This window comes from Lepidochelys kempii, chromosome 6 (assembly GCF_965140285.1).
Source record: "Lepidochelys kempii isolate rLepKem1 chromosome 6, rLepKem1.hap1, whole genome shotgun sequence".
NCBI classification, from domain to species: domain Eukaryota; kingdom Metazoa; phylum Chordata; order Testudines; family Cheloniidae; genus Lepidochelys; species Lepidochelys kempii.
In genome coordinates, this window is record NC_136385.1 from 47,203,836 (window position 1) to 47,220,187 (window position 16,352).

General features: G+C 41.4%; 1 protein-coding gene across 3 annotated transcripts in view; it reads right to left on the reverse strand.

The window, feature by feature from the left end:
* Positions 1-5,281: 5,281 nt before the first annotated feature.
* Positions 5,282-16,352, reverse strand: part of GAS2 (growth arrest specific 2) — a 156,920-nt gene continuing 145,849 nt past the window's right edge. For all 3 annotated transcript variants that reach the window (XM_073347820.2, XM_073347819.1, XM_073347821.1), the window contains one exon: positions 5,282-8,395. In XM_073347820.2, the coding sequence (XP_073203921.1) occupies positions 8,177-8,395 (219 nt within the window). In that variant the 3' untranslated portion in view covers positions 5,282-8,176. The remainder of the gene's footprint in view (positions 8,396-16,352) is intronic.

Sequence of the window (16,352 nt, forward strand, 5' to 3'; positions counted from 1 at the left end):
GCAGGAAGACTTGTATCTAACAACATATTTCTTTTAAGCTACTGAAAAAGTCCTGTATGCTGGCATGTGTGTGGAGCAAGGCATACTTCTTCCCCAGGCTATTTACAGCAAGAAGGTAGTACACTATTCATCCTGGCATGGGGACCATACTAGAGAAGAGGGATAATGGCGCACACATACCTCAGCTGTGCAAGTAGCATGCTAGATAACCCTAGAAATCTGAAAGGCTGCCTGCCTTTCCCCTGGCCTGGTTACTATGGAGGCAAGCTTCTTCCACTCAGGGCTTTACTCAGAATCATTGTGAACATGGGAAATGATTTCTCACTTACCTCCTTGCAATCCCATGATGATGCAGCTTCAGGGGAGAATGGAGTCCTCAGGCGCTTCTGTTCTGGACAGAATGTGCCCAAGGTGCTCCTAAGGCTTTAAAGGAGAGCCACTGTATGGAGGAGGGGAGCGGGAGACTCTTTCCTGTCTTTTAGGAATCTGAGCCTCTTTTCCTGACAAAGTACAGGTCCATTTCCACCAGGCTGCAGCCTGACAGAGCTGCCCAGGAGGTACAGGCTTCTCTACATGCCCAGACATGCTGCAGGGTCTAGGAGCATGACAGAGCACCGTGTAGGAGAAAAGTCCCAGCAAACGCTTCCTCCCCAAATCACTAACTTGCAAAGTACACACTTGCTTTTGGGAGTCTCTGGGATTTGCAGGATTTATCTGTGAGAATTCCCTGATTCACAGTGGGAGGACAGGGAGCTTTGTAGGAGCCCTGGTTCTTGATCCCGGAAGCCGAGCACCCATTTCAGTATCTAGGGCTGGAGGACTGTGGATCCCTTCAGGGACCCTCTCCAGCCTCTGGACTGCTACAGCACTCACCTCCTGAGCTGGCCAGATAGAACCCTCTTCATCCTCTCTCCAAACAGGGAGAAGTTTCTGACTAGGCTTTTCTGCACTGGAGTTATGACTCTTCAAGACAGGGTGGGGACTCTATATGACAGTCTGAATTTGAGCTCCATACCCTACTGGTGCAAGGCTCAGCTGGCTGGCCTCAGGCAGGGCATAATTAACCTTCTGTAAAGCCTGTAAGCACTGTCTCACATAGGGAACACTGCTTAGATTTAAGCTAAGTGTCTCATGCCCAAGTGGAGGCAGAGGAGTCCCACAGGGAGGCACTGCAGCAGCAGATCCAGGTAGCTGAAGTCACCATGCTGCTATTTATCCAATCCAGATGAGGAAGAGGAATATTAGAGGTTGCAACTGCATGAAAATGAATAAAAATAAAGGTTTAAAACTCTGGGTTGAACGCTTGTCTCTCTCAACAGCAGTTGGTCCAGTAAGAGATATTACTGCACACACCTTGTCTCTAAAAAAAAAAGTAAGGACTAGAACCTGAACTGCCAGTTTGTTCCACTGCCAGAGTCAGAAAATCTGGTAGCCTAAACTGAAGGACTTAGTCCAGGAGCCTCCAGCAATAACACTGCACAGCTGCTGAATTCCACAGGGTTGGGGGCATTCGTTCATGAGTAATGGATTCAGACCCAAGTTGTGCCACAGAGCAGGCAAATGCTCAAGCCACAAAGGGACTTTGTTTGGAGAAACTGTTGGACAACTGAAAATGGATGCAAACCACTGGTCAGCCAATCAGATGAAGAACAGGGTGCAGCCCCTTCCTGTACTTGGAGATAGAGTGCTTCTCTCTGTACCCTGTAATGTATCATGACCCTCTCCTTGTACCCCCATCTGAAGGGCACGCTGGATCTTGACTCCCTCCTTCTCCTGCCCCATTATGTAGAGGCAGACACTACAATCCTCCCCAGGGAAACCCTTGTACAGATGTGGTTCCCCCCCAGCCTTCCCCAATGGCCTGCATGCCCTCCCATCCCCACTCCATTAATAGATTACGTTTCACAGGGTATAGCCCTCATCACCAGACTGGCATCTCCACCTTGGTTATGCTGAGGATTAACTCAAGGCTGACACCCACACCCTGCACAACAGCTCCCACCGCTGGCTCCTCTCTCAGCTACCAGATACACAGCACCCTCATCTTGACTCAGCCCTCCAGCTAGATTTCCATCTAGGTTTCCTCCTTCCAGGGGTAGATATCTCTGGAAAACAGTCCAACCAGAGGCAAGTGGGAGGGGACCCACCCACTACTCCAGGCCCCTACCCAGAGACCCTGTAAACATCAACCTCCTGCTGCTCCTCTGTAACCTCAGTCAATGCCACTCTATTTCCCTGGGTCACTTCCCTAAGGCCCCAACACCTTCTTCACCCTTGGCTCAAGGCCTCAGCTGCTCAGTCCAAGGTGCTCTTAGCCCTCTAAGGATACAAGCCTTACTCTCTAGACTCCAAACAATAACTAACTCTGTGCTACCCTGCAGCTCTTTTTATGTGGGCCTGCTGGGCCCTTATTGGGTATTCCTCACAGCCCCTCTCCTATTGGCTGCTTCCTGTGCAGCCTCCCCAGAGTTCTATTAACCCCTTTTCTGCCAGTGTGGGGTGGACTTCCCATCACACTAGGAATGGAGCAGGGATCATAGGGACAGCGGGCACATCCACTGAGACGGGCTATGAGGGAAGGAGGCAGCTGTGACTCTGCTGGGGACAGAGGCCCATTGAAAGGTGGTGGTTCCTCAAGAAGCTAGATCCTCTGGTACTCAGGAGCTTTGGGGATTTGGGTCTTCCAGGTGGGAAGCAGCCTTTCAGTGCCCTGGGGCCCCTAGGTAGGCAGCAGTCCCTTGGGTACTGATGGAGCTGCTTTTAGGCATCTGCCCAATCACACACCACTTCTGGCCAGTTCTGAACCCCAGTGGCCCTGCGGCTTCCCTTTTGTCCGGCAAGGGGAGGAAGGAGTGGGAAAGAGGATATGGCATTACTTTGATTGGTCCCAGGGACGGTGCCTTCTCCAGGTCCACTGGGAAGGGATAATACCAGGGAGAGGTCTGAACCCTAAAGTTGGGGGGGGAAGGGCAAGTGCAGGGGTGATGGGGAGGAGTGAAGATCAGTAGGAGGTTCCTCATCCCCAGTAGAATGTATGGGAACTCCAGCTTGGGCAGCATAAAGAGCACACGTGCATGCGTACCAGGTGGAGAGGATAACTCCCGTAATGGCCACCAGCCATGTTGACATCAGTCTCCAGGCTAAAGCACCAAAAAAACCTGCATCTTGTCACACTTTCCAATCCTTCTGCAAATGCCTATAGGAGGCATTTTGCAAGTGCCTTTATAGCATAAAGAACTGTGTAGTTTAGATTGGTGCAGGTCTCCCCCGATGTCTGGGGTAGTTGCTGATTTATGTCCCATCGTAAACAGTTTGCCTATCAATCAATCTTGCTTTAACTTACCCCGGGAGTTCGAATAACTTTTTCTTCTTTTTTCCCCAGTTGTAGGAGTTTGGTTTCCTGTAGTTTTCTAGGACTAAAACTTTCCCAGACGATTACCGTTTGATGGATGGTGTGCTGTGTGACACCCCCAACTGGCCCAATTCACACATCCAGCTGAACTGTATAAGGAATGGGCAGGTGTAAAGTGGCTTTTTGCCACCTTTGTGCTCTTGAATACGGGGGCTGATTCAACCCCAGACTAAGTCACCTTAGTGCTGCTCTAACCTATGCCGAGCTGTCTATAGTTAGAAGATGTCTCATTGTAGCCATGTCAGTCCCAGGATATTACAGAGACAAGATGGATGAGGTAATATCTTTTATTGGAGCAACTTTTGTTGGCTCAAAAACTTGTCTCTCTCACCAACAGAAGTTAGTCCACTAAAAGATATTACCTCACGCACCTTGTCTCTCTATAGTTAGAAGATGCTGTCTGGCAGCCAAGAACAGCTTGAGCCTAGAGATGCAAAATAAATCTCATACAACATGTCCATAATTGAGGACTGGTGTTCTTCTCTGTCATGAAGATTTTGTGACATCTATTAAATGTGTAATAAATTTAAAAAACCCAATCTAGGAAAATTCTTTTATGATTATTACTGCCTGCCCCCAAATAACTAGCATGTAAGCAGACACAAGATAGACTTTTTTAATGACTCTCCATTGACTGATATCCTGCAACTTGGTGTATGTCCACATTGCAATAAAACACCTGTGGCTAGCCTGTGTCAGTTGACTCGGGCTCACAGGGCTCAGGCTGTGGGGCTATAAAATTGCAGTATAGCTGTTTGGGCTCAGGTTAGAGCCCAGGCTGTGGGACCCTGCGAGTGGGGAGAGACCAGTGTCCAGAGCTCAGACTCTAGCAGAATCTGAATGTCTATACAGCAATTTTGTAGTCCTGCAGTTCGAACCCTGCGAGCCCAAGTCAGCTGATGTTTTATTGTAATAAAACTGGTGTTTTATTGTAATATAGACATACCCTTATTTATTTTTTTAAAGAATGACTGTCACTTATTTTAAAATGAAACTTGGACACAAACACTCCATTTTGAAGGGTTCGGTCCTGCACTCAGCTCATTTGACATCACGTCTCTTGCTGTGATTGCTTAGAAAATGTTTCCCTTCTGATACTCAGTATTTTTACACCTATGTGTCACCAAGGGAGTGATCCTGAGAGAGGCTGACCACACACCACTCAATGAGGGTTGCAGTTGCTTGGCTCCTTTCAGAGTAGGCTCTCACTGAGGATGACTACCTTATTATTCATTTACTGCTGATACAAATAATTAGTCTCAGTAGAAAATTATTAAAAATAAGTTACATGCAACTTACTGTACAAGTTATTTCTAAATGTAAGCAACTAAGCAGATGTGCTTTGTCTCTATTTAGTAGATACATATGGACAGTGGGGAAAATCCTGAGCCCATTTAAGTTAATGGTAAAGGTCCTACTGCTTTTAATGAGGCCAGGATTTCACCAAGGCTTGACCCTGCCCAGTTGAAGTCAATGGACATTTTTGTCATTGATTTTTAATGGAAAGTGGATCAGACTCATATTTAGGGATTCCAACTCGCAAATTTAAAGTGACAACCAACAGAAAACATTGATTGTAACTTTAAAACCCTGCTTTTTAAAAAAACAAATTCAACTTCTCCCCCACCCTCCAAAAATGAGAAGGTTCCTTTCAAGGGATTTTCGACAAAATCCACATCTTGTTTATGTCACCTGCTGAAAATTTCAATGTGCATCAATTTCTGTTCCTGTTCTTCAGTATTCATGTTTTGGTTGCACATAGCAGCTTGCTTTCTTTGTGTGTGTGTGATTACAGTGGGGGATCATATGTTGCAAACAATAAATGAGACTTAAAAAATGTTTATGAGTATTTTAAAAAAGTTTCTGTTTATTTCATTGCTAATGAAACAACTGATTTCTGCTCAAATTTATAGCCATTCAAATAATCCTATAAAATGATTTTTCTAGGCAGTTACAAGGCACAGAAGTCACCAAATATAAACAAGGAAAAGTAGCCAACCCACCCCCCTCCCCCCACACACAATCCCTATATATAGTTTTAGAGGTATGTGAATGATTTACAAGAATCTGAATTGCTCTAAAGAGTGGGCAATGGATCTTTTCATATTTGACCCAACTAATTGAAAAAAGTAGAGCTAGACTGTGCCTTTCGGTCAAACCCAAAGTAAGGAGCAGTGTGAAGGTGAATTGCCACAAGGGAAGCACCAGGTGGCATTCTGACTCAAGGCTTGTCTAGGCTTAAAATGCTACAGCATTACAGCTGAGCTGCTGCACCTACGCTACTCCAGCGTTTCAGTCTAGACACTACCTACGTTGACGGGAGGGATTCTCCAATCAGCATAGGTACTCCACCTCCCAGAGAGGTGGTAGCTAGGTTGATGGAAGCCTTCTTATGATGACCTAGCACTGTCTACATGGAGAATTAAGTTGGTTTAACAGCGCTGCTCGGGGGAGTGGATTTTTCACACCCGACCAACATAGTTAAACCGGAGTGCCTGTGCACACACAGTTTGCACTGTCATTACGACATCCCTTTGTGCATTGTAGTTTACAACCCCTGGTGCAATCAGCCATTTCTGCAAGCCCCACTCGTCCCTATTGCATCTTATTTCCTCCCATCATTGGGCACCCATGTAAGGACCAGGGGGATTCAGGCCTGGATCCACAGAGGAACTTAGGCGTTTCAAGGGCAGCATTGCAAAGACTAACTTTGAGGCACCTAGAAAAGCCACTGAAATCCACAAACCCTGAGTTAGGCGCCTATGCTCCCTACAAAGGCATACAGAGAGTTAGGCACCTAAGAATGGGATTCACAAAAAGCAGCATGCCGGTTGGGGAGCCACGTAAACTAAGGAGATGCTGAGAAGAGGCGTGTGTGTTAAGCCTCACCTCTCTACTAAGTCCAGGAGTAGGTAAGTCCAGGAGTAGGGAAGTCCTATCTCTGCTTGAGTTCCAGAGCTGGGAAACCTTCTCCTGGGATCAGGCACCTAAGCCATTTCTTGCAAGAAACACTGATGGGAGGTGGGGGTCCTGCCCACCTTATTACTTTTAGCCAGTGATTAGATTAGATCATTTGCCCAGCATATGGGAGAGCTGCATTCAATGCCCCTCTCTGTCTGGTGGAGAGAAAGGATTTGAACAGGGGGCTCCCACCTCTTGGGGGCATGCCCCTAACCACTGGGCTACAGGATAGCCTGATGTGTGACTTCCTCAGTTTCTCCTGTTGAAGCTGTTCCACCTTGTATAGTGCTAAATTGAGAATGAACCTGGAAATGGGGGCACTCCCTTGGAAGATGGGACACCCAGGGTCCACTACCAGTGCTCCAATGACTAATTATTTTTCCAAAGTGGAACAGCTTCAACAGGAGAGTTTGAGGGAGTCCCACATCAGAACATCCCATAGTGGTTAAGGCACTCACCAGTGTGGTGGGAGACTCCTCTTCAAAAATCCTTTCCTCCAAAAAGGCAGAGGGGGCAACCAAACACTGGTCCCCCACATCCCAGGTGAGTGCTCTAACTACTGAGCTAAACTTTTTAAGGGGGGATTAAGGGGGGAGGTGGAATTGCCACCACTTCCTCAGCTGGTGTGACTTTGAATGTTCCCCAATTTGGTAGGCATTCTGTGAGAGAGCTAGGCAGAGGAACGCCTATCTTAGCCTCAACTGAGGACCCTGCTGGGGCATGAGATAGGTGTCCAGATGTCTGACGTGAGGTTGTGCGCTTGCCCGAAGGCAGGAATTTAGGTGCCTAGGGAACTTTTATAACAAAAATTGAGTTTAGGCACCCAAAGGATTAGGTGGCAGCCAAGCAGGTTTTGTGTATTGCAGTGGTGCCTACATCTGGGATTTAGGTGCCTGAATCTGGGGCAGAGGTGCCTAAATCCCTTTGTGGATCTGGATCTGAAAGTTGACTTTGTCAAAGTAGCTTAAGGATAACAAACTTTTCAAAGGTTTCAGAATAGCAGCCGTGTTAGTCTGTATTCGCAAAAAGAAAAGGAGGACTTGTGGCACCTTAGAGACTAACAAATTTATTTGAGCATAAGCTTTCATGAGCTATACCTCACTTCATCGGATGCATAAGCTTTCATGAGCTACAGCTCACTTCATCAGATGCATACATCCAATGAAGTGAGCTGTAGCTCACGAAAGCTTAGTCTCCAATAAATTTGTTAGTCTCTAAGGTGCCACAAGTCCTCCTAAACTTTTCAAAATGGCCTTTTTAGGGAACTGTCTAGCACACAATAATTATTTTTTTTAATTATTGCTTAAGGGAATCTTGCAACCTATAAAAATAGTCCATTTTGATTTTAATTTATAGGCAGAAAGTGTTAGCAAATAGCTTTTATCACTCTGCACGCTCAACCTACATATATCTTTTCCAACTAACCTAAAAACAGTCATGGACTCCATGTCACAGGTTTTTCATACAAATATATTGTACTGCAGTTTCTTTTCCTTTAACATGAACCACATCCTTTGAATCATTCTAAGTATACATTCACATATTTAAGAGTAATGATTTAGCTAAAAATATGTGTCTATTTCTTATCTGATTGTAGTAATTAACCTATCAAGGATAATTTGCTATAAAAGGTACAGTACTAGAAATAAATAGTTCTACAGTTCAAAGATCTTCAAAGCAGGTTGCCATTTTCAGTCTGTTAAATTTTCTGAAGTCCTTTCAAAGCATGAACTAAATTTACTACAGTCAAGAAGATAATTTGGACCTACATATATATAGTCCCAGTCAAATGAGAAGCTAATTTCACTTAATCTCCTTCTTGGTTTTGTAATGGGCAGAAACAACCAAGTAATTGTCTGGATTCATGTCCTTGATGGTGGGAGACTTGCTCTGGATTGGAGAGGTTTTCCCATCCACCCGAGAGATCTGCATTATTCGGCAAGGGTCATGTTTCAGCAAGTACCCTGCAAAAGTCTCCCATCCTCCTCCTACACGAACCATCACATGTTTGTTGTGCAGCATCTGAAATTGCATAAAAGACAAAATCTTGAAGGGCTACCATCAAGTTGAAAATCACATTTCTGTTTGAACATGTTGTGCTTACTATAATTACAAGTAACATAGTTTGCAGCCTAGTTTACAAGAAGAATGGGAAGAGGCAGTAGCTTCTGGCTTGCACTGCAGGTTAGTGCAAAAAAAGTGGGGCACGAGCAGGGGAGACAGAAAAGTAATTGCATGTAAGGAAATGGAGCAGCACCCAGTCAGATTTTTCCATTTTAAAAAAATGTTCACTACACGTTCTTGTAGCCTTCCTGAAGAAGCTCATGTTGTTCTTTAGATGTTTATTGATGAGCTCCTTAGTAAAACTGGATATTTTTTAGCTGTATTTGTTGCAAGCATATTTAGTAACGATGCAGCTTTTGATGTTGTAAAAACTGGCTTCTGATTTATTATGGAGAAGGGGCCCTAGCTCTAGAAAGGGTCAACATCCAAAACAATCTACTCTGCCCAAAATTGTTAAATGAGATGTGGAGTTAATTTCTTTAATAAAATGAAGCTCCCTTCAGTGTCAGTGATATGATTTAGCATTTCTGACACACACTGTAATGTACAACAGTAACAGATAAAGTACTGTAGGTCTAAAATGAGGGACGTCTAAAATGACGACGGTACCCTGAACCTGTTATGGAGATGTCTGATTTCAGAAATAAATGGCAAGTGAAAATACAGATGGAGGGCCGGAGGTATTATAATAATTATTATTAATTTGCGTTTGCATTGGGTCCAAATTAAACACACTATTTGTTATGCTTGTAATCTGTATTTTGGAGACACTTGGACATTAAAAAATAAGCATGTTGCTTGTCAGGACTCACTTGCATTAACAGAGCTGTATTGAGAAACTTGAACACTGCCTATCTGCACCATGCCTAGTTCTAATACTAAATCATCTAATACTTAGTCACCCTGATTTTCATGAACTAAGTATCCATATTTAATCTGTTGTGCACTTATAGCTGAATTGTTGTTATTATTGTGTGTGCGCATGTGCACAGCATGCGATATAGGTCGCCATCAAGTATTAAGTGGTGGAACGTTGCAATCTTATTTGTTACGTCTTTTCTTTTTCCTGATACAGAGTGAGAAATGTGATCCCACCCAAGTAAAATGTAACTTCCCTAATGTTTTCACCTGATATTTCAGCTGGTAGTTTCACATTCACTTCTTTTCATCTCATTTCCTATATATCATAGTAAAAGAAATGTCATCTGGGAATCATAAATGAGCAAGTTCTATGACAGCCACAGCTTAATTCGGGTAATGAAAGATACTTTGATTAATATATTTCACAAAATGCTAGACATCTTTCATCTAGGGTGTAACAAATTCGACTTCTGGTTTGTAAGAGCTCCACCTCTGTGAAAATTCCTCAGCATGCTTACGTAGTCTAGATAATGAGACTTGGATTAATAGCTGTGGTGGGTGTATGTGTGAAATTCACCTAAGGGTCCACACTATTTTGAAGACATAAATGGGACTTAAGTGCTACAAAGGCCTTGTGCTGGTCCTCTGCATAGGGGTAAATTTTATCCAATTTGTCATTTAAACCAGCAAACAGAGTAGTGGGGAGAGAGGAGGGAGGAGGAGAGGAAGTCAAGATAATGAAGTGTTACACTATTAATTAGTTGTTCACACCCACGCTTACAGTAGCTTTTCTTTTGGGGTCATAATTCCATTAAAAAATATATCATCATATGGAAACCAAAGAACAAGTTGCAAGGATTTCTGAAGTGTCAAAGACAGGACACATTTAAATTGAATCAATCTCTCAGGTTTGAATTAGTAGCTGAAGAAAGAAATTAGAAAAGGTTGAAATATTTCATTCAAAAAATGTTTTCAATTAAAATGGCCTTTTTTTCTAAACATTTTTGTTTCAACATTTTATGAAAATGAAAAAAAATTGTTTTCAGTTTGTGAAAACTATGAAAAACTTTTCATTTTTTATAGAGAAACAAAATACATTGAAAATTTTTGAATCAAATCATTTCATTTGAAAATTTTTACTGAAAATACTTAACAATTTCTGATGGGCTCTAATAGAAATAGAACGTTTCTTTACTCCGAGACCTGGGCAACATTTTGGACCTGACTCTGATCTTCCTTACACCGGTATAACTGCATTGACTTTGCTCAAGTTACACCTGATTCACACAGATAGAAAGGGGAGCAGAATCAAATGATCTGACTTTTTTTTAAAAAGTTATTCAAATACTGTATATGTGTAAATTGTTGGAGTGGGCTACATGGTCCTGAAACAGAAGTCAGTCAAACTTTGTAAAATTCTGTCAATCTGAATACATTTGGAGTTTTTCTGGATTTACCTAGTGTGAGATCTGAATCAGGCCCTTACTATGGATAGGATAATCACAAAAAAACCCAAAAGGTTTTTATGTAAGGTTGGAGAAACCCCAGCTCAGACTACCCCAGCCTTCTAGAAACTGGTATACAGCTTCTTTCTCTTCAGGGGCTTCCTCCTGGGTGAGCGCGCTCTTCTATTGGCTACGGCTACACTAGAGAGCTTACAGGGCACATCTTACAGCTGCACCAATGCAACTGTGCTGCTGTAAGCTCTCTAGCATAGCCACTCTAAACTGCCAGGAAAGAGCTCTCCCAGCAACTTAGTTAATCCACCCCCAACAAGCAGCGGTAGCTGTGTTGGCAGGAGAAGCTCTTCTGCTCACATAGTGCTGTCCACACCGGCACGTAGGTCGGTGTAACGTATGTCGCTGAGGAGGGTGGCTTATTCACAGTCCGGAGTGACATAAGTTATACCGACATAAGTGGTAGTGTAAGACATAAACCTCTAAGACATGATCCAAAGCCTTTTGAAGTCAATGGACTTTGGACCTGGATCTTAGTCCCAGACCTAGTTCATTGCACCCTTCTATACTACTGTGGGAGAGAGTTAATTCCTTGTCTGCTGGTGTTCAGCTGATGCTTCTACCCTTTGTCACACAGTGGCTCTCATTTCAAAAGCAATTAGTATCTGGATTTTTGATTTTGTCATACAAGTTAGAGATGGAAAGTTAGCAAAACATATATTAAGTTCATCCCCCTGCCAATGCAGGATTATTGTGTAATTTATAGTGTTTTTTTTCAAAAAGAAAAGGAGTATTTGTGGCACCTTAGAGACTAACAAATTTATTTGAGCATAAGCTTTCGTGAGCTACAGCTCACTTCATCGGATGCATTCAGTGTGTTTTTTTTTGTAATCTAACTTTAAATTTTTCAAGTGATGCAGCTTCCGCCACTTTCCCCTTAGAGACTATCCCACAAACAAATAAAACTCATTGTTGATAAGTTATTTCCTGATATTCAACCTAGCAATACTCTACTGCCTCTTCTTGTCTTTCCCCAGGCTGCTTTCGCCAGTTTTGTATTTTATTATAATTTGTTATGACATAGTGTTATGCATTTACTACCCATTCTTTCTCTCTCTATATATATAAATGATGTTTTGTTGCCTCCTAAATGTGTCCATTGTTTTGTGCTATGTTCTACCCTGAAAATTCCAATAATACATATATAGTCTGCATTGTCATCTCATTTACACCAGAATAACTCTTCTGGCTTCAAATTACTCCAGATTCACACTTGTGTTAATGAGTCCAGAAGCTGGCAATTTGATAAAACAATAAATACATGAAATAGCACATTGCATTCTTCTCATTTAAAAAACAAACAAACAAATAAAAAACAATCTTTTCCCTACATATTACAGATGACATTATTGTTGACCTGATTCAGTGACTCTATTGGATGAGAATTTAGGAAACAGTAAGAATTTGGATTCAGCAAGTGTAAAACTTTTTCAGTGTTGACGTGAAGGAATTTTCATATTGCTACCAAGTGAATTAAAACTAAAATGAGAAAAACTTTATGATTCAATCATTTCCAGGAGATGTTTAAGAAGGATATAAAATCTTTATTATTTGCTGTTTTCTATGAAGCATGGCTTCCACAAGAGAGTTGTTTTCTCCAGAATCTGCATTTGAATTAGTATAGAAGAGTCTGTGGTGTAGTAGAAAGATGAGAAAACAGCCTTAACAGGCAACAGCATCACAAAGGAATATATGAATGACGTACCACTGTAGTATACATTAAAGTTGTCTCAAGCGGTAACATGAAATGTACATAGAAACATTTGCAGTATGAATCATGTGGACTGAACTGTCATTATATAAGACTTTGGAACTTCAGTGAAATATACTAAAAATGGATGTGTGTTTCACATAAATTAATGTATCGAGAGCTTTAGGGCTTATTAAAGAGATATTGGGCCTATACCCTTAACTCATGTCAATGTAACTCAATAAATAGAGCTATGGTGGTTTACAAGAGTGGAGGATCTGGCCCAGTATGTTATTCTCTATACTATATTACAGCCATATTTAAGTATACACTTTGGGGGGAGAAATTACACACCCTGAGCCTGATCCAAATCCCATTAGAGCCAAATGGAAGCAATCCCACTGACTTTAATTGGAGTCGTATCAGGCCTTAGAAACCAAAATCAGCAAAATTCCACCTGGAGTAAGTTGGAAACCTCTAGGCCAAATTTAGCGGTGACATAAATCGTAGAGTAAGATATGTGTTAGGCATACATTGGTCATAAAGCGCATGGGGGCTAGTGACAGAGTAGGGTTACTTGCACCTATCTGGCATTCAGTGGTTGTGCAAAGTGCGTGAAACTTACACACTGAAAAGATGGAAGGTTGTAAAGCAGGAAAAGCAACTGATAGTGGGCGTGTCTGGTTCTAGGATAAAGATCACATCCACTTCAACTTAGCTCAGCTGAATTGGGGCCACTTTGTCAAATTCATTCTTGTCATCAGAGGGCACAACTCTCATTTGCCATAGTTTACCACTAAGCGTCCCATTCTGAAAGGCACTTAGAACTACAACTCCCATGGATGTCTAGAATCACCAGTTTTTACATAGGCAAGGAGACAAATGCTCTTGGCACTTCTTTAGGGGTGGAGTGGGTAAGAAGGGTAAGACTGCATCATGAAAGGGGTGCATTTCCGTGGCAATGTTTTACTATATGTTTAAAATATTTTGATATAATAAGGTGTGGAAATTCCTAGTGCATTGCTAAACAGCTACAGCTTTTTACCCCAGAGGTGGCTGCATTTCAATGGTGGAAGAAATTATCCTTGTGCATTGTTGGAAAATCATTGCTAAAACAATGGGAGTACTCACATGCAAGTTAATTGCCTCGTGTTTGCAGGATTGGATTCAAATTAATTTAACAAATATTTTATTATAAGAATATATACTGCATAATATATTATGCAAATACGTTTCAGCCTATGGATAAGTCACAAACAGTTCATTATTCACAGGAATTACACTGATAATTTAATATTCACAGTTCCAAATTCAAATTGGTTTGATTGGACACAAATAATTTAGTATGTTTCTGTTGCCTTACTGGTTAAGCATAAAGTCTTAAAGTTAGATTTACAGTGCAAACGCTTTCAATTCTGAATTCCAAATCTGATTTTTCTGTAAACATTTTTGCCGGTAATTTAATTTTTAATTTAATATTTGTGAAAAGCAAACCCCCAAAAAAGTGAAAATGCTATAGTGAGAATTCATTTAAAATGTGAATGAAAAGTTGACTTATTTTTTTCAGTATTTATTCAACCTTAATATTAAAATATTATGGGTTGTTTGATGTACATAAATTGCTATACAAAACACCTTAAATTTCTAAGCTTTTCTTAAGTTTTCAACACTATGATTCATGTAGGAGATGTAGAAGTCAACATTTGAAATCAAAAGACACCAACATAGATCTGGAGTAACTCCAATAGCTCCATCTGTTTTATGTATTTGAGGTATTATATGGTTTTAAAACACCATGTGCATTTTCAGCAGTCCATGAAAAATTAAAATACCAGTTGGATTTACTACTGTAAAAGACCATGTTTTTAAAATTATTAGACTAACTTATATTCAAAATAGTACATAGCAAGTTGAAATTTCAGTTATCATTAATGCAATATCATATTGGATGTTTATTTATACTTCATCACCCGACATCAGATATTTTTCCATCTACTAGTATATTGGGCTCCATTCAACAAATTCTCTTAATACATTCAAATAAGGAAGTAGCCTTTTAGAAATTGGTAGGTAATTGTTGCTATGTTTTAATAGCTTTGAGAATGCCTACTCATCAAAACAGGAAAGCAAGAAAATGAAAATTCCCAGCATGAATATGAAAGAAATACTGAATGGATACTAACTGAAATAGCTAACATTTTCCCATAATATTTTGAACAAAATAGGCCATTTAAAAGATTACAGAACAGATTTTTGCTGGTGTTAATCCAGAAAAACATCACTGATTTAAAGACAGAGTAATGTTACTGATTTAAACCAAGGGGATTAGTTTGTATTTATATCTGTGTAACTGAGATCCAAATATGTCTCTAATATCAGTATTAGAGCATCTCCATTTATTTTATATAGTCTCTCTCTCTCCCCCCACCTTTTTAATTAAAGGTCTATCTAGTGTAAAGTCACTCCCCACACCAAGGCGCACACTGAATCTTACACTGATGGTATGGTCTAATTAGTTAGAGTAGCAGTTTGGCAGTTGTGACTCTTAGGAAAAGTTTTGTTAGAATATACAAGAAAAGTTTTGTTAGTATAGCTATGGTGGCAAACCCTCCTAGCGTAGATGCAATTTTGCCAATATAGTTTATACCAGTTGTCTGCATGAATTTGCAAACAATCCCAGGCAGATCACATATCTGTAGGAAGCAGTCCAGTAACAGCAGGGGATTGGAAGCTATCAGAATTAGGTTCTCCTATCAACTCTGATAGTGACTTAATGTGTGGCCATGTGTAAGTTGTCCAGTGCCTCAGTTTCCCCATTTATAAAACTGGGGTAATACTATTTACACTCCTTTGTAAAGGTTTTGAGATCGAGGGTAGGGTAAACAGACATATCTCCACTGACTTCAATGGAACAACACCCATTTCCATCAGCTAAGAATTTGACCCTTAACAGCTATGTACTTCGGGAAGATTGTACACTTCCTCTATTTTATAATGAAAACACATCACCTCTAAGTGACATTGTGGATTGCATGATGTTCTAGCAAATTACCATGTATTTCAGACATGGTAAGAAGGAGTAAGATACCATGCTGGGAGGTGTTCAGATACTATTCAGAGGAGTGTGGTTTAAATACATAGATCAAGAGATAACCTTATATTCTTAGTCTTTAAAATATACTTATTCAGCAACCTGGGCAAGAATTCATGTGATGAGAAATGGATGTAATGACAAAGGCAGGCAACCACAGGATTTCATGCTTCATTATATGAAGGTATATGTCAGGATGAAAGAGGACAAGCTCAGGCCCCCTAATCAGTCTCTAAACCCCCAACTGCAGCATTCCCATTCTCCGCAACAGCAGGAATGAAGCCAGGCAGAGATCCGTGTGTTATTTTTTATGGAGCTCTATCTGCACTTAGGGTTTAGTGCAGAGCTTGCAGGGATAGGAGAAGGAGTTTTTTCTTCCCCCTCTTCCTTCGGTATGTGGGAGGCAGGGAGAAGAGGTGTTCCGGGGCTACTTCCTAACTCCCTGCCAAGACTCTTGGGATTTGTGGCAATATTGACCTTACCTAGTGGGACCCTGATGATGGAAGATGGAGCAAACAGCTATTCAACACCCCTCAAAGATATGAGGTAGTGCAGGTGGCCAAAAAATCCCAAGAATGATAACAGTACAAGGGGAAGGAGGAGGTGGAGATGGCTGAGGAGATCCCCATGGATATGTGCAGGAGTTAAAGCACAGGTCCCCCTGTTACAAAAGCAGGAAAACTCTCCCGCAGCTACTTACCCTCTTGGCTGTGTAGTGAGAACTTCCCATCTGTCATTCTACTTTATGTGTGTGTG